The 15,332-nt window shown below is 38.7% G+C and overlaps 1 protein-coding gene across 1 annotated transcript; it reads left to right on the top strand.

Annotated features, from left to right (window-relative positions):
* The first annotated feature begins 2,074 nt into the window (after nt 1-2,074).
* UMAMIT7 (Nodulin MtN21 /EamA-like transporter family protein) lies at nt 2,075-9,040 on the top strand. Its single transcript, XM_077379314.1, has 7 exons — nt 2,075-2,404; nt 2,521-2,586; nt 3,066-3,179; nt 4,182-4,425; nt 5,561-5,722; nt 6,886-7,037; nt 8,567-9,040. The coding sequence occupies exons 1-7, from the start codon at nt 2,205-2,207 to the stop codon at nt 8,697-8,699; spliced, it is 1,071 nt and encodes a 356-aa protein (XP_077235429.1). The 5' UTR covers nt 2,075-2,204; the 3' UTR covers nt 8,700-9,040.
* Nucleotides 9,041-15,332: the final 6,292 nt, after the last annotated feature.

The raw sequence follows: 15,332 nt of genomic DNA on the forward strand, positions 1-15,332 counted from the left end.
TTGTAATGATTGCTTGTGTGGTGAATTTTTTTAATCCCACTTTTGTAATGATTGCCTTTTCATCCCATCCCAAAATAACCCCACGAACGAAAATAAACTCAGGAACCAAAAATAAGCTTGAGAAGAATTTTTTCTACCTAACAGTTCAAGCAACCAAACAAAGGTTTTTTTTCCCCACCATAATCCGGTCAACCAAACATGGGATTTTTATTTTACCAGGATACTTCTAGGACTTTTTTTTCCCCACCTATCTCCCAGGGTATTTTTTTCTCCCACATAACTCCCAGGAACTAAAAATACCCGGCAACGAAACAGAGCATTAAGTGTGTCACCTGGGAATTGGTCTTTCACTATTTCACGAGATTTTTAGTGAGATTAATCTCAGCCCTTCACAAAAAGTGTAAAGGGTGATTTAGAGGCGACCCACTTAGTCATGAGCTTAGTTACCAAAACTTAATTTCAAACGGCATTTAAAAAAAAAAAAAACGTGTTTTGTGGATTCAACATTTAATACTTCTTTTTAAACTCTTCAAGATGAAAAAACTCCCCTTTTTAACAAAAACATGTAAAATGCGTTTTAAATCCCCAATTATATGCCCCTTTTACCAACTTTCCAAATTTACCCATGCTATATTTTGTAAATGACAAATGCTTAAAAGTTTGTGTTTAAATAAAATATGGGGACGAATGTTCAATCCCCCCTCCCTTCCAAAGTTATAAAAAGGGTGAATATATCACATCCGGCAGTGATAAATCGACCCATAATATCTTAAATCGACTCCCATATATATCTTAAGCACTGCCCTGTATGGGGGTCGATTTAAGAAATATGGGGGTTGATTTATCAGTGCCCTTTTTTAATATGGGTTTTGCTAACGGGATTTGAGCATAATTTAATCGCTATTGGGAACATGAATTTACCCATACTTTGAGATTTCTACATATGTCTTGAGTTTTTTTCCTCTAAATCTGTGCAAGTTCATGTTCCCAATAACATTTAAATGATGCTTAAAGAGTGCCCTTAGGGCATTCGTTAGCAAAACCCTATTAATATTGAACTTAAGATTTCCTGCCCTTCTTTTTGCGGTATCACTGTCTGCTAACTATGGTCAAGAGGGAGGTTACTCGCAGAGGGTAGCGAAACAAATGAATGGTTAGCTATCCTTAAAAAATTGCTTAAAATAGGAGCCATGACATTTATACTTTCAAGGGACGAACTAGTAGTGTATATATTTGGGTTTCGTTACCATCCAGCTGGCAAACGGGTGGGCCGGGCCGGGTCAACCCGCGGGTGATGCAGGTGCGGGTCACACGGGTTGGGTCAGGAAATGACCCGCATTTTTGCGGGTCAGAATTTACGTGACCCGCGAGGCCCGCGGGTGGGCCGGGTCAACCCGCGGGTCACCCGCAAATTCAAACAGTGGTTAAATTCAAACGATTTTTTTAATTTAGGAAAATGTTAAAAGTTAAAAGTAGGGTATGGCCGGCACCGTGGGATGATCCAAACCGTCAATTAGATGGCCCACAGCCTAAATAGGTTGTGCCCCAAAAATCATTTCAATAGGTTGATCCCAACCCTCCGATCTATAGAGGGTTAGGATCAAGTGATCAACCAATAGTGCGTGCCTTTTTCAGTATCTCTACGTAATCCATTTGGGGCCCACACACAATAGAAGACTGGATTTTGTTGAAGGATTGAGATTGTTTGATTGGAGCAATTTGTGGGACTTTGACCTTTTTAATGGTAGGACCCACAGTATGAACCGTTGTGATGACCCCTTGTCTTTTTCGCGGGTGCCCGCGGGTTGACCCGACCCGACCTGTGTTTTTGCGGGTTGGGTCACCCGCGGGTTAGTTTTGACGGTTCACTAAAACTCAGACCCGTGCCCGCAAATTTACGGGTGGGTCGGGTCGACCCGCGGGCACGGGTCGAGTTTGCCAGGTCTACCATCCACTAACTCCTCAAACAACGGACAAAGGAAGACCAAATGCACGGAGAAACAGAGGCCGTTATTTCCAACGAAACGATATGCCCCAAAGCTAAAAACAAAAGGGGACGTCTTTTTCCTTGGCCAATGACAAGACTGGTAGAGGGAAGGGGAATAAGAGAACCATGAACGTTAGTTGAGAGGGGAAGATGAAATTCAAAACCATTTCTCCTCTTCCTTAGAGTCTTAGACTCCCCTCTTCTTCCCTTGTAAGAGATGTTGAGTTCCTCAAGAGCCGAGTTCTTCGAGGAATTCGCAATCGTTGTTGGGTTAATAACGGTGCAAGTTATATTTGCAATCTATGGAGTGTTTGTGAGTCACCTCCTAGCCATTGGCTTAAGTTCTCTCTTTCTTATCACCTATGGAAGCCTCGCCGCTGCCATCATCCTCTCCCCATTTGCCATTTTCTTTGAAAGGTACGCGAAAACCAGGGAAATATATTGCTACTTTTTCTGTTTTTTTTTCTTTAGATTTTTAATTGGACTTTTATTTTTTCATGTATTTTTCCTTATTTCCTTTATGGTGTTTTCAGGAGCAAGTGGCCAAGAGAATTCAGTTCCATGTTGTTGATCCAAGTCATCTTAATTGCCTTAGGAGGGTAAGAAATTTCAAGAATACATACATATAATTTCATTTTTTGTGATATCTTGTTCTTCATGGGAGAACCATGGGTTCTATGTTCCTTAAACAAGCATAATTAAACACGGTTACTTTTTCCTAGATTTTTTTCTTCGATAGGAATTATTTATTTATTTATTTTGGTCGATATGGATTATTTATTTATTTTGGGCCGCGCTGGGCTTGTTAGGTAAAATAATTTAGAAATGTTAACAGAATAAGGCTTTTGATATTGGCATTGCAGTGCTTTTATAATTGCATAAACTCAGTTTGTCTTTTCCTTTTTAATTGACATCTGAGAGTTTTTTGTGAATTTTAACAACCATTGACAGATGTTTAGATAATAAAAGACAAGCCGAGTCAGTGCAATTATCAAAACATCATAGTGCCAATATCAATAGCCTAGAATAAATAGTTTATTTTTATTGCTTACAAATGGGTTTTTTGGTGTTCTTTTAGGGTTGCATTCCAAGGCCTCATGCTATTGGGTATCAAGGATACTTCTCCAGCAATTGCTTCTGCCATGCCCAACCTTGCTCCAGGATTTATCTTCATCATAGCTTGGTGTCTCAGGTACTCTCCCTCTCTCTTTCAAATGATAACACAACATATATTTAAGTAAAAGATTAATATTAGAAAAATATGCATTTACAAAGTAATTTTAACATATTGATTTAAGTCTTAAGAGCAATGATAAAGTGTTAGACGAGCATACTGCCATGGATATCTTTGTATGACAACATCTCTACTGTCTAGTCCTCTTTAAATGGTCATGGGGAGTATGACTTGGTACGTAATCATACCTATCAAAACAAGAAAAAAAAAGTGATAAACCCTGTTGAGAAAATTCCGCCGGGCGATTCCTATCCGATTCGTGCACAAGCAAACGGAAAAGTAAAAAGATAAACACTAGTCACAAGATGAAGACCTAAATCTTATGTGGTTCGGCCAACTTTTACATCAATGGGTGACTACATGATCTTCCACTATGAGAAAAACAATATACGTGAATCACAATGGATTAAAACAAGACCTATGAACCCGCAACTCTTTCCTTGCTCCTCTCACCCAAGATTGTACACCGAGAAGAACCTGAGAGGAAACCCAGAGAAAGACCCAAGAGAAAAAAACAGAGAAGAAACAACCGTCTCTTTCTCTCTCTCTCCCTCCCTCCTATGTCCTCTCTCACGTCCAAGAGAAAACCCTCTCTTGCATCCCACACCTTTCAGGGTGTCCACCCTGAAGGTTTTATACCTAGGTTTTCCAAAACACTAGAGAATCTTTATATTTTGGGTTTCGCCGAATCCCATAAATCCATGGGAAACAAGGCAACTTTCCCAACAAACCCAATAAAAAGAGCTCTTCAATGGGGTTCATAGAGTTTGTAAGTATCCTTTTACTGTATGAGGATGGTCGCACCAAAAGAAACATCTTATTCTAAAATTGTAAGTTTTCCTAATGGGACATCCAGGCTGTGTTGTTGTTTCTGAATAAGCTTTGATGAATTGTTTCCTTACTTATGGGGAAAATAAATATCAATAAATCTTGTTCTCTGAAATAATTCATTTTTTGTAGGTTTGAGAAGGTGGACCTAAAATGTACGTACAGTAGAGCAAAGATCTTGGGGACTTTGGTGTGTCTTACTGGGGCCCTGGCTATGAGCTTCTTGCAGGGCCCTCCATCCGCACACGTGGTGACCACACCCGAACCTCTCGCAGCGAGCAACCTAGCACAAGAGGCCATCGACAAGACCAGGTTGATGGGTTGCATGTATCTCCTAGCCGCAGTGTTTGTAATATCATGTACAGTGGTCTTGCAGGTACCTTGATTCCAAATTTGGATTTAGATCTATTTGGGTTTATATTTTCTTGTTACTTGTTCATGGAGGAATTATCCTACACATCTAGTACATAGTTACAATACATCATATAAGTGTAGCAGAATGGTCATCACCAACTTGGTCACCTCAAAGATTTCTGCGATCTGATTCTGATCATCTTTGATCATTATCATTCTGCTTAATTTATCACTTCCATATTTTTATGCATCTCATGGTTATTGGAATTACATAAGCTCCACTACATTTATTTTCTAGCACAATGATTTATGCAAAAATATTCAGATTTCTGAATGTCATCAATCTTTTTCTTTCACATTTATGTCCCCAAACGTAGACCCTGTTCGTGTTATAGATTTTGACAACCGAGAGTGAGTCGAAAACCTACTATTGGACTCAAAAAGATCAGGGCCTTTATCTGGTCTGCATAATCCTAGCCATAGATAAATACATTTGGATTTATTTGCATCATTTTTATTGTTCTTGTCGTCGTGCAAATGATATTACCACCTACTTGTTTGGCACGTTCCAACCATTCTCTTTCATTCGTTGCCTTAGTAGAATCCATTAAAAGAACTCAAAATATAGGATACCGGTGGCAATACTAGCTCCTCCATTATATTCTTAGGGAAATGATATTTCCACTTCCATTTTCTAGCATTTCCGCACCTCTTGCTTGTCCTTTCCTAAAAATGGTTGCATCTCCACCTTCCTTTGTATGTCTTTCACTCTAATTTTAGGAAAAGGGGTGAAATTGAGAAAAGGTTGACATGTGTTCATATATCTTATGCTTTCTGGTTGAAGAGTGTTAAACAATAAAAGATAAATAACGCCTTTCTCCAACAGCTTAAGCTTTTGGAGAAGTTGGTAAGTTAACATGGTATCAGAGCAAAGGTCTCGAGTTCAAACCTCCCAGATAACAAAACTCCACATGCGATGGTCAGCCCAAAGTGGGACCACGTGTTTGCCAAGTGAGCCACACGTGCGGGGGAGTGTTAAAGTATAAAAGATAAATAATGCCTTTCTCCAACAGCTTAAGCTTTTGGAGAAGTTGGTAAGTTAACAAAGAGCAATCAAAACATAAGCTTTATTTAATTGTTCTCCATTTTTCCCACAGGCTGCAGCCATGGGCGATTTCCCTGCACCTCTATCTCTCTGTGCTGTATCCTCCTTGATTGGTTCGATCCTAACTGGAATTCTACAGTTAATTCAACAAGGGAATTTGGACGCTGGGTCTGAATTTATGAGCGCCGGATCTCTTGTTGCATATGCTATAATGGTAAGTCACAAATTCCTTATTCACATTTTCTTCAATGTCTGGTTTGGTCTTTTGTTGGATGATCGAATTAATTACACTAGCTATATCCCATTGGTGAAAATGAATGCCCAGAAAATGATTTTTTCAGCCTGGTCAACCGTTTTTCCCTGTGTTCAAGGAAAATTGCAATCCTCCAAGACTGGATTTTTTTCCATGGAAAATTTCCCCCAAGTTCAAAATACAGTTCAATGTGTGTACCGTATTTATCCGTAGCCATTGTAATGCACCATATCTCTTTGGTGTGAAATTATCACATGGAGAAGTGTTAAGTGCACAATTTTCTCAGTACAATCCCGTTGATAGAAGATGGGTCCCAGTCGATCCCAACTTGGATGATGACAAAGGCAAATGGGGCCTGCTTATTATCACAGTTTGATCAAAGATTAGGTGCTGATAAGGAACCTTTTAAGCAGACATTTTCGTTATATATGTGGTATATAAAGGCCCTGTGTTTGAGTTTAAAACTGATTATAGGACTCAATTTCATTTAATGTGATTCCAATAATCAGTTTTGGACTTGAAATCAATTTTAAAAATCCATAACAAACAGGGCCTAAGCACTGGAATGATTCAAACTAAGTACTAGCGGCGGAGACCATCTAATGTTGTAAAGAGTTTGCTAGGCAATTTCGGGGATAGCCATTTCACAGCTCACTTTTGCAGGAGAGAACAGCCACCTTTCATTAATTGAAAGAATAAGACAAAATCTGCTAAAAGTGAGCATATGTGGCTGTTCTCTCCTGCAAAAGTGAGCCGTGAAATGGCTATCTGCAAAATTGCCTAGCAAATCCTATGTGATAATGTAGGGATTTGCTAAGGTCCATCGCAAAAGGCTTTTCGCAGCTGGTCTGTCGCACCGCGAAAAGCCTCTGCGATGGACGCTAGCAATTCCCGGTAATGTATGTTGTTCAATATGTGTGCCCGAATTTGGATAAGCCATGTTCTAAAACCCCCTCTTATTAGAAAATCCTAACCCTGCAATCTCTAGAGGAGTTCTCACTTATGTTGAGTTCTTTTCATATGTTATAACTTTTAACCATTCACGCCTTAGCCAAAAATGGAAGATTCTCTCTCTCCGGATTTTTTTTGTTGGAATTGATAAAAAAAATCTATTGCATATGCAGGGAGGCACTGTGGGTGGGTTATGCACCGCATTTCAAATGTGGTCAGTGAAGAAAAGAGGGCCGGTCCTTGTCTCCATGTTCAGCCCCATTGGGACTGTAACCTCCGCCATTCTCTCCGCCTTTACCCTCGGCGAAGCCTTCACCATAGGACGGTATGTCTAAGATACACATGCCCTTTGGGTGCCCCTAAAAATTATTTGCATATAATCTTATCTCACATGCATATGGCGTTGAGGTTAAATAATGGGTAATGATTATAATAGTTTTAATAGTTATATAGTTAGGGGGGAATGATAATTTCCACCCTCTCCCTTTTGTTTGGCTTTTCTTGAAAATGACTCAATTTTTCGGAGAAGTAAACAGGAGTGGGAATTCAGTTATTTTAAAGCAAGGCAAACCAAGGGGGGAAATATCATTTTCCTATAGCTAATGATATGTCCACGTCTTCCCTAGCTAAAAGTTTTAGCTAGAAATTATTTGTAACATGGTTTATCGTTAAATTGATTTATCAGCTTTATCATGGTAATATATTAGAGACATACTAACTGTAATTTTGGATTTAGTTTGGTATGATATCGATGAATTAAAATATACTAATCAGGTATACAACACGTAGACCACCTTTTGTAATTAATCCACACAACTAAATAGTTCTCTAGATCATATTATAGTAATTGAATATTAGAAGTCTAAATTGAAGGGAGCTCTTGCAAAAACAGAGGTGAAAGGGCTCTCCTATTGGCTGCACATCACCATCATGTTATTATAGTAATTGAATATTAGAAGTCTAAATTGAAGGGAGCTCTTGCAAAAAGAGGTGAAAGGGCTCTCCTATTGACTGCACATCACCATCATGTTATTATAGTAATTGAATATTAGAAGTCTAAATTGAAGGGAGCTCTTGCAAAATAGAGGTGAAAGGGCTCTCCTATTGACTGCACATCACCATCATGTTATTATAGTAATTGAATATTAGAAGTCTAAATTGAAGGGAGCTCTTGCAAAAAAGAGGTGAAAGGGCTCTCCTATTGTTTGATGGTGATGTGCAGCCAATAGGAGAGCCCTTTCACCTCTTTTTTGCAAGAGCTCCCTTCAATCTAGAATTCCTCGAATAACTATCCCAACATATATCAAGATTTATCTATACGAAAAATGTGGTGATAAATTCACCTCTATTAAGGATTAGGATAATGGCGAAATATTGGAAAGAGGACGACTAGGGGGGATTTGCTAGGGACCATCGCAGAAGGCATTTCGCAGAATGGCTATTGAATGAAAGAGCAGCCACATAGGGTGAATTAAATGAATAAGACAAAAAGCGATCCTATGTGGTTGCTCTCTCATGAAACAGCCGGTCCGCAAAATGCAGAGGTCCGCAAAATGCCTTCTGCGATGGTTGGTCCCTAGCAAATCCCTTTTTAGAAACCCATGAACAAACTAATCTGAATTGCTTTTAATAAAGTGTGATGTGCCATTATCAGAAAAAGCAAGGGGAGATATTACTTCCCAATTATATTCCTAGGTATAATTAGCAGGACATTAGGTTGAAGAAATATAGGTGTAAATTTCATGTAATATGCTAGCTAGCCACCATCTCATTACTTAATTATCTCTGGATAACTAGTATTTTTACCAGACTTTTAACTGAATCTCTATGCCTTTTCTTTCTCCATTTGTGCAGCATCGCGGGGATGTTCCTCATGTTCAGCGGCCTGTATTTCGTGCTGTGGGCTAAGAAAAAAGAAGGGTACATAGTCATTGAGGATGATGAGATACTGCAAATTCATGACACGGAGAAGCCTCTCTTGAGTTAATCTCTCTTCCATTAATCATTAGCTCAAGTTCTTGTACAGCTACTTGCTTTACTTTCAGAACCATTTTTTACAGCCTTTAAAATGCCTATAACATGCATGAATAGGTAAGACCATTAAATGGAGAAGATTTTTTTGGGGCGTAGATTATAGAGGGAAGCAACAAATGACTGGTTTGGACCAGTTCAAAACTGGTCTCAACTTGTACATTTATTACCCACTCTTATTTTTCTTTTGACGAAATAGAGGTGATTCGATTTGCAACCCTCCTTTTCAGCAGAGAAGTGCCCCCTATGGAATGATTCAGGGTTATAAAATGAAAAAAGCTACCAACTCAGCTGTCATATTATTGCCCCAAACAATAGAATATTGCACAATATCATAGGTGATAAAATCAACTAATTTATAGTCTTGCTAAAAAAATCATAATTCAGCATCATAATGAGAGGAATGCTACCATTCCAAAAAAAAATAAAAAAATGAGACGAATGCTGCCCTTGTAAACACACAGACGCAAGGGTGTCCCATTGGATCCACACCACTCACTTGTATTTGTCATTCCTTTAAGTTTGCATTTTCCAATGTAATTCAAAGCGCCTAGAGAGCCTGAATCACTCGGCGAAGATCATATGAGCATCCATATTCGCCTAAGGAACATCTTCAGATCAAAAACGATATCCTAGAACATCAGGTAGAAGAATTGACGCGCCATTTATATTTAAAACGGGGATTAGGTGTTAGAATGGATCGGCGAACTTCGCCTAAGGAACATCTTCAGATAAAAAACGATATACTAGAACACCAGGTAGAAGAATTGACCCGCCAGTTATATAGAAAACGGGGATTAGGTGTTAGAATGGATCGGCAAGCTTTGTGTGCACTTCATTGGAAGTTCGAAGTCCTATTGGAATTCTTAATTGGCGAGCGCCATTCGGAACTTTATTCTTAATTGGCTTGCAATTCCCTTTTCATTATATGGATAGTCTTCCGACTCTAAAAAGTATTGGCATTTGTGTTTTTTTAGTCATTTTCTAAGAGACTTGTATGTTGGTCATTTTCCATGAGATATGAGTATTTTTGTCATTTTCCATGAGATATGAGTATTTTTGTATTTTGGTCATTTTCCATGAGATAGGGATTTTATAATCTTCTATTGGGTATGGTTATTTTTTCCCATGCCACTATATAAGAACCCTGTTTATAGTCTAGAGAAGTCCATGTGAGCCCCCAGTTGTCTGTCTTCAAAGTGTCAGTCCCCAAAGAGTCACTGATACTACTAGAGTCCCCAAACCTTTTGAATTTAACACCGCGCGACTAACACCCACCCCCTTAGTTGTTTAGATGTATAGAATGGAATGAGAGAAGCCTCAATATGAGAAGGGTACATAAGAAGTTCGATCTGGGCCCTCCCATGTGACAGCAAAGTGATCTGGACCGTTCCCATATCGAAAAGATCGCATTTATCATATAATACCAACTACCAAATTAAAGGCATGCAAATGGAAGCTTAAGAAAAAATGAGCTACAATCTTGTATTCACATCAAGTTTAACGATCAAATGATTGAAAATGTTCAAATAGAGTGACTTTCACGTTATGGCATGAAGTTCGGGTGGGCCAAGGTCAAGCTTCCAACGCCCTTCTAATATTAAGAGCTTCTTGTGGCATCATTGTTGTGTTGACATCCACACCTGCACCATCAGCGAATAATACACACAAGGTTGGTGACTTTTCTGTTTCCTTTATCATGCATCATCATCATTATTTTGTTATTACTGATGTTTTTCTTATTATAAATAGAACTCACCCCTAAAAGCTAGCCATTAGAGGGAGGGTGCCCATTCCCTTATAACCCATCTCTATCCATCTCACTTATCTGATGCGGGACTATTTTCTTTTGCGTGGAACTTATAACCCATCCCTATCCATCTCACTCATCTGATGTGCAACTATTTGCTTTTGCGTGGAACCCCAACAATCTCCCCCTCCACGCGACGTGGACAAAACAATCTCCCCCCCACCCATGCGGAAGCAACGTAAAACAATCTCTCCCCCCACGCAGAAGCAATGTGGACAATCTCGCCCCTCCATGCGGAAGCAACGTGGGGACACGAGATACTACACCGGGGTTTCCGAGATCTTCCACGAGAAACATTCCCGCCCTTAGAGGGAAACTGGGTTACCACGCCCTAAGCTCTGATACCATTTGTAGGGAATTTAACCGGATATATAGAACTCACCCCTAAAAGCTAGCCATTAGAGGGAGGGTGCCCATTCCGTTATAACCCATCTCTATCTGTCTCACTTATCCGATGTGGTACTATTTGCTTTTGCGTGGAACTTATAACCCATCCCTACCCCTATTTGCTTTTGCGTGGAACTTATAACCCATCCCTACCCATCTCACTTATCCGATGTGGGACTATTTGCTTTTGTGTGGAACCCCAATAGAAAGGGCTCCAATTAGCCGAAATGCATTTAATATATTTATAATGGCTTCAAGTCAAAGAGTATCAACTACACTTCAGCCAATGGGGGCGCCCTTTCAACCTTTTTTTGCAAGGGCGCCCTTCAGTTTAGCATACTTCTTATTATTATTATCATCATTATTAATTTTGTTCATATTATCAACACAAGTTTGATGAATTTTCTTTTTTCTCTATCATGTATGATTATTGTTATTATCATCATTATTATTACTAATGTTTTAGGGCGATGATAAATTCGCACCCCCTTAAGGATAATTCACACCTTTTTTACATTAAAAAGCATTAAAGTCTGTCACATATCCTGAGGGGTGCGAATTATCCTCTAGGGGGTGTGAATTTATCATTGCCCATGTTTTATTATTATTATCATTTTTATAAATATTGTAATAATAATAATAATAATAATAATAATAAGATTGATGCTCGACTCACAACGCCCTTGCAAAAAAGGGGTGAAAGGGCGCCCCCGCTTGTGAGTCTAGCATCATTATTATTATTATTATTATTATTAGGCTACTGATATTGGAACTACCATTTTTTGATAATTGCACAAACTCATTTTGTCATTTTATTATTTAATTAAACAGACATTCGAGGTTATTACAGTTCCCAAAAAGCCTCAAAAGCCAATTTAAAAGGAAGAGACAAGCTCAGTTTGTGCAATGATTAAAACATGGTAGTGTCAATAGCAGTACCCTTATTATTATTATTATTAGTATTAGTATTATGATTTTTGGTAATGGTCTGGCAGGCTTAGATCAACCCAAATGATCAAATGCCCATTTGAGCACTCCATCATGTAAAGAACTAACTGGCATCTTAGTCAACCTCAACCACTCCTCTATTGAGTGATGAATCTTTTAGGGTGGGTTGGTGACTTAATTAGGGTTAAAGGTAGGTTACGTGTGGTTAGGCATGGTATAAAGACTTAAAAGGTTAAAACCAAGACCTCTGAGTTCATACGTACCTTACACTCAATATCTCTAATTTGAGTAGGGAAAGGAAATTTCACTCCCATTTTCGTATTCACACATAGTTTTGTTTTAAATTCTAAATCTGCAAGCAACATCTGTGATTCTAACTAGTACGCATACTAACTTAATTCTCGTGGACTTAGCTACACGGTTGGTTATTGGTGTTGCACTTTTAATGAGTTTTGGATTTTGAGAAGCGGTTGTGACTTGTGATTCCAAAACTGTTTATTGGACTCAAAATTAAACATAAACCCGAGTCGAATAATCATTTTTGGATTCACATACTCAAAATCCAAAACAAACAGGGCCAGGTTTCTCATGTAGGGGTGTCAACGGATCCACTTCGGATCGGATCCACATATATATGTCTTAGTCCGGATCAATTCAAATCTCTTATCGGTGGGATCGGATTCGGAGAGTTCTTCGAATCCTACTACTTTTGTCTTCGTCATGATCCATTTCAAATCGGACCGTCCATCAAAGTGTCCTAGTAGGTCTTACTTACAAAACCACAAAAAATCTCAGCCTTCCTAATTTGAAATGAACTCCAAAACTTCCTCAATTCAGTAAAAAATTAGTCACTATATTTAATAACAACCCATGATTTTGATGAAAAATAGGATTTTATTATTAAGAAGAGCTCCAGTGTTAGAGGGTGCGTGACGATAAAACTCTGTAGTAATAAATCCTTGTTGAGGGTGAGTGGCATGTTTACAGGAAGAAAAACCGATTGAGGAAATGAGGAGAAAATGATGTCTGGAAAAGGGGGCAAGTGGAAAGTCGTAGGCTATTCATTTTTATGAAAATACCCCTCTTTTTAAGACTTAAAATATGGATTATTTTGAGGGTATTTTAGTAAAAGGAATTCGGATCGTGACTATCCATCGGATTTTTTTTGCCATGTCTTGATCATGATCAGAAATCTTTAGCATCTTATGAAGAGGATCCAAAATATGTCTATGGATCCTTCTAATATGCCTAGATCCTGTCTATTAAAGTTCGGATTCAGACTATCCATCGCCTTATTATCATGGGTTTCATACATAGTTTCAAATGATCTCGTGCAAAACAGAGTCTTAGAAACTTCGACCCACTTGGTTCTCCTTTATTAAGAGTCCTTGTCTCCTTGACAACAAGTGGGCTCACTTCATCGGAGCAAGGTGGCAACACGACGTAAGTGCGCACGTTAGAACCTTATCCAAACAAATTACCACTACATGCGGTGCGGACAAAGCACGGGAGAGTAGTGAAACTGCCCTAAAGAAGAGAACTATGTAGAATGTTAAACAAAAGGCTAGGACTTGGTGGGGCCAAGCCAAGCGAGTAAGACTAGGAAAACATGTTAAAAAACAAAGGAACGATTTGCCAGTAAGAGCTCACATGGGCACGTGAATGAGCACGTGCAGCTTTGTGGGCCCACCTGCCATTCTACAATCACTGTTCCAGGAGACACGGTCCGAAGACGAGACCTCCTCTTCCCAAGTGGGAGAGAACCCGTTTTAATAGTGAAACGTGTAATGAAAGAGTATTATGTTATAACTAGTAATTTTGAGTCCAATAATCAGTTTTGGTCTTGGTATTCAGAATCCAAAACAAACAGGGGGCTAAGACCCAGAATTTGTTGCATAATCACTGATTAATTCATATGCCTGAAAATTGGACCCTAAGATAAGAATATTCTCATTATTTTCACCTTCATTTTTTTAAACGGACGTGATCATGTTTGAAAGTGTTTTCCTTATCCTAACAAACCTTAATTAATAAAGTGGATACCGTGTACCCATCACCCACATGACTTGTTGGACTAAAAAGAAACTCCCTTCCCATCACGACTCCAACTACTAACAACTATAAATTAATTTAAATAACTAGACAGAGTGGGAATTTGTTAACTTACCAACATCTCCAATAGCTTAAAGCTTTTGGAGAAAGGCGTTATTTATCTTCTATACTTTAACAGTCCCCCACACGTGTGGCTCACTTGGCAAACACGCGGCACATGTGGTCCCACTTTGGGCTGACCATTACATGTGGATTTTTGCTATTCGGGAGGTTTGAACTCGAGACCTTTGGCTTTGATACCATGTTAACTTACCAACTTCTCCAATAGCTTAAGCTTTTTGGAGAAAGGCGTTAACAGATTTTGAAAGAGTAGATTTGGAAGTTGGAAGTTGGAAGTGAACTTGGATTAATTTGTTTAAGTTATAATAGATCAAAGGGGAAATGATATATTTGCGAAGAGTCAAAGAGTAGTAATAAATTCACTAGAGGGGACTCTCCCAATTAAAAAGGAGGTGCATATATCACTTCTCTGATCGAAATCATTTATTTGTTTGGTCCCGACTTAAGATGATCGTAACAGGCCGATTTGTGGAATTACTATAACACACTATCTATTTTAAACCTCTATAGGTATGAGAGTTAAGATCATCTTATGGATATGATTTTTAGGGCTTTGACTTTTTAAGTTAATGCCCAACAAATAAAGGGAAATGATAAATGCGCCAATTTTCATCACTTAGGACACCCAACAGCAGTGTATCTATGACCGCAGAGGGACTGATGTACTTCACGTCAGAAGGATTCAACAGATTTGATTGTCATGTACACTACGGTTGGGTGTCCCACATAAAAAAGGGCGCATTTATCATTTTCCCAAATAAATGGTTTAGATCATCCGCTAATATGGGCCTGTTGTCCTCTTTTGGTGTACTTGCACATCCATGCCAACGTCACATAAACACCTTTCTTCAAATATTGGAAAAAGGATGGATATGTATCATTTCTAACATTAAATAGCTACCAAAATCTCATACTTTTGATGTAACAAGGGATATGTAGAAACCTTTAATTGTTGTGTCTCATTACCAAATTCCCATTATAAATATAAGAAGCATAAAAATTTAGGTACAGTTTTTTTATGTCTGAGCTTCTGTCCAAAAATTAAGAACAAGTTCAAGCCAGAAAAGAAAAGAAAAGAAAAGAAGGCAGATATATAAATAGAACAGTTAATTTTATTTAGTTTAGGTGTATACTTAAATATTTTGTGGGAAAAAAGGCAAGGACCAACCTTTCATTGTTTTCTTGGCTTGGAATTGAAGGGACATTAATAGGTGGGCAGTTGGAACCCATGCATCATCCCTCTCGCCGGGAAATACTGACGCGCACACACAC

The sequence above is a fragment of the Tasmannia lanceolata genome, unplaced genomic scaffold (genome assembly GCF_043159265.1).
Source record: "Tasmannia lanceolata isolate RefF3 unplaced genomic scaffold, GAP_Taslan_0.1 ptg000005l, whole genome shotgun sequence".
NCBI classification, from domain to species: Eukaryota; Viridiplantae; Streptophyta; class Magnoliopsida; order Canellales; family Winteraceae; genus Tasmannia; species Tasmannia lanceolata.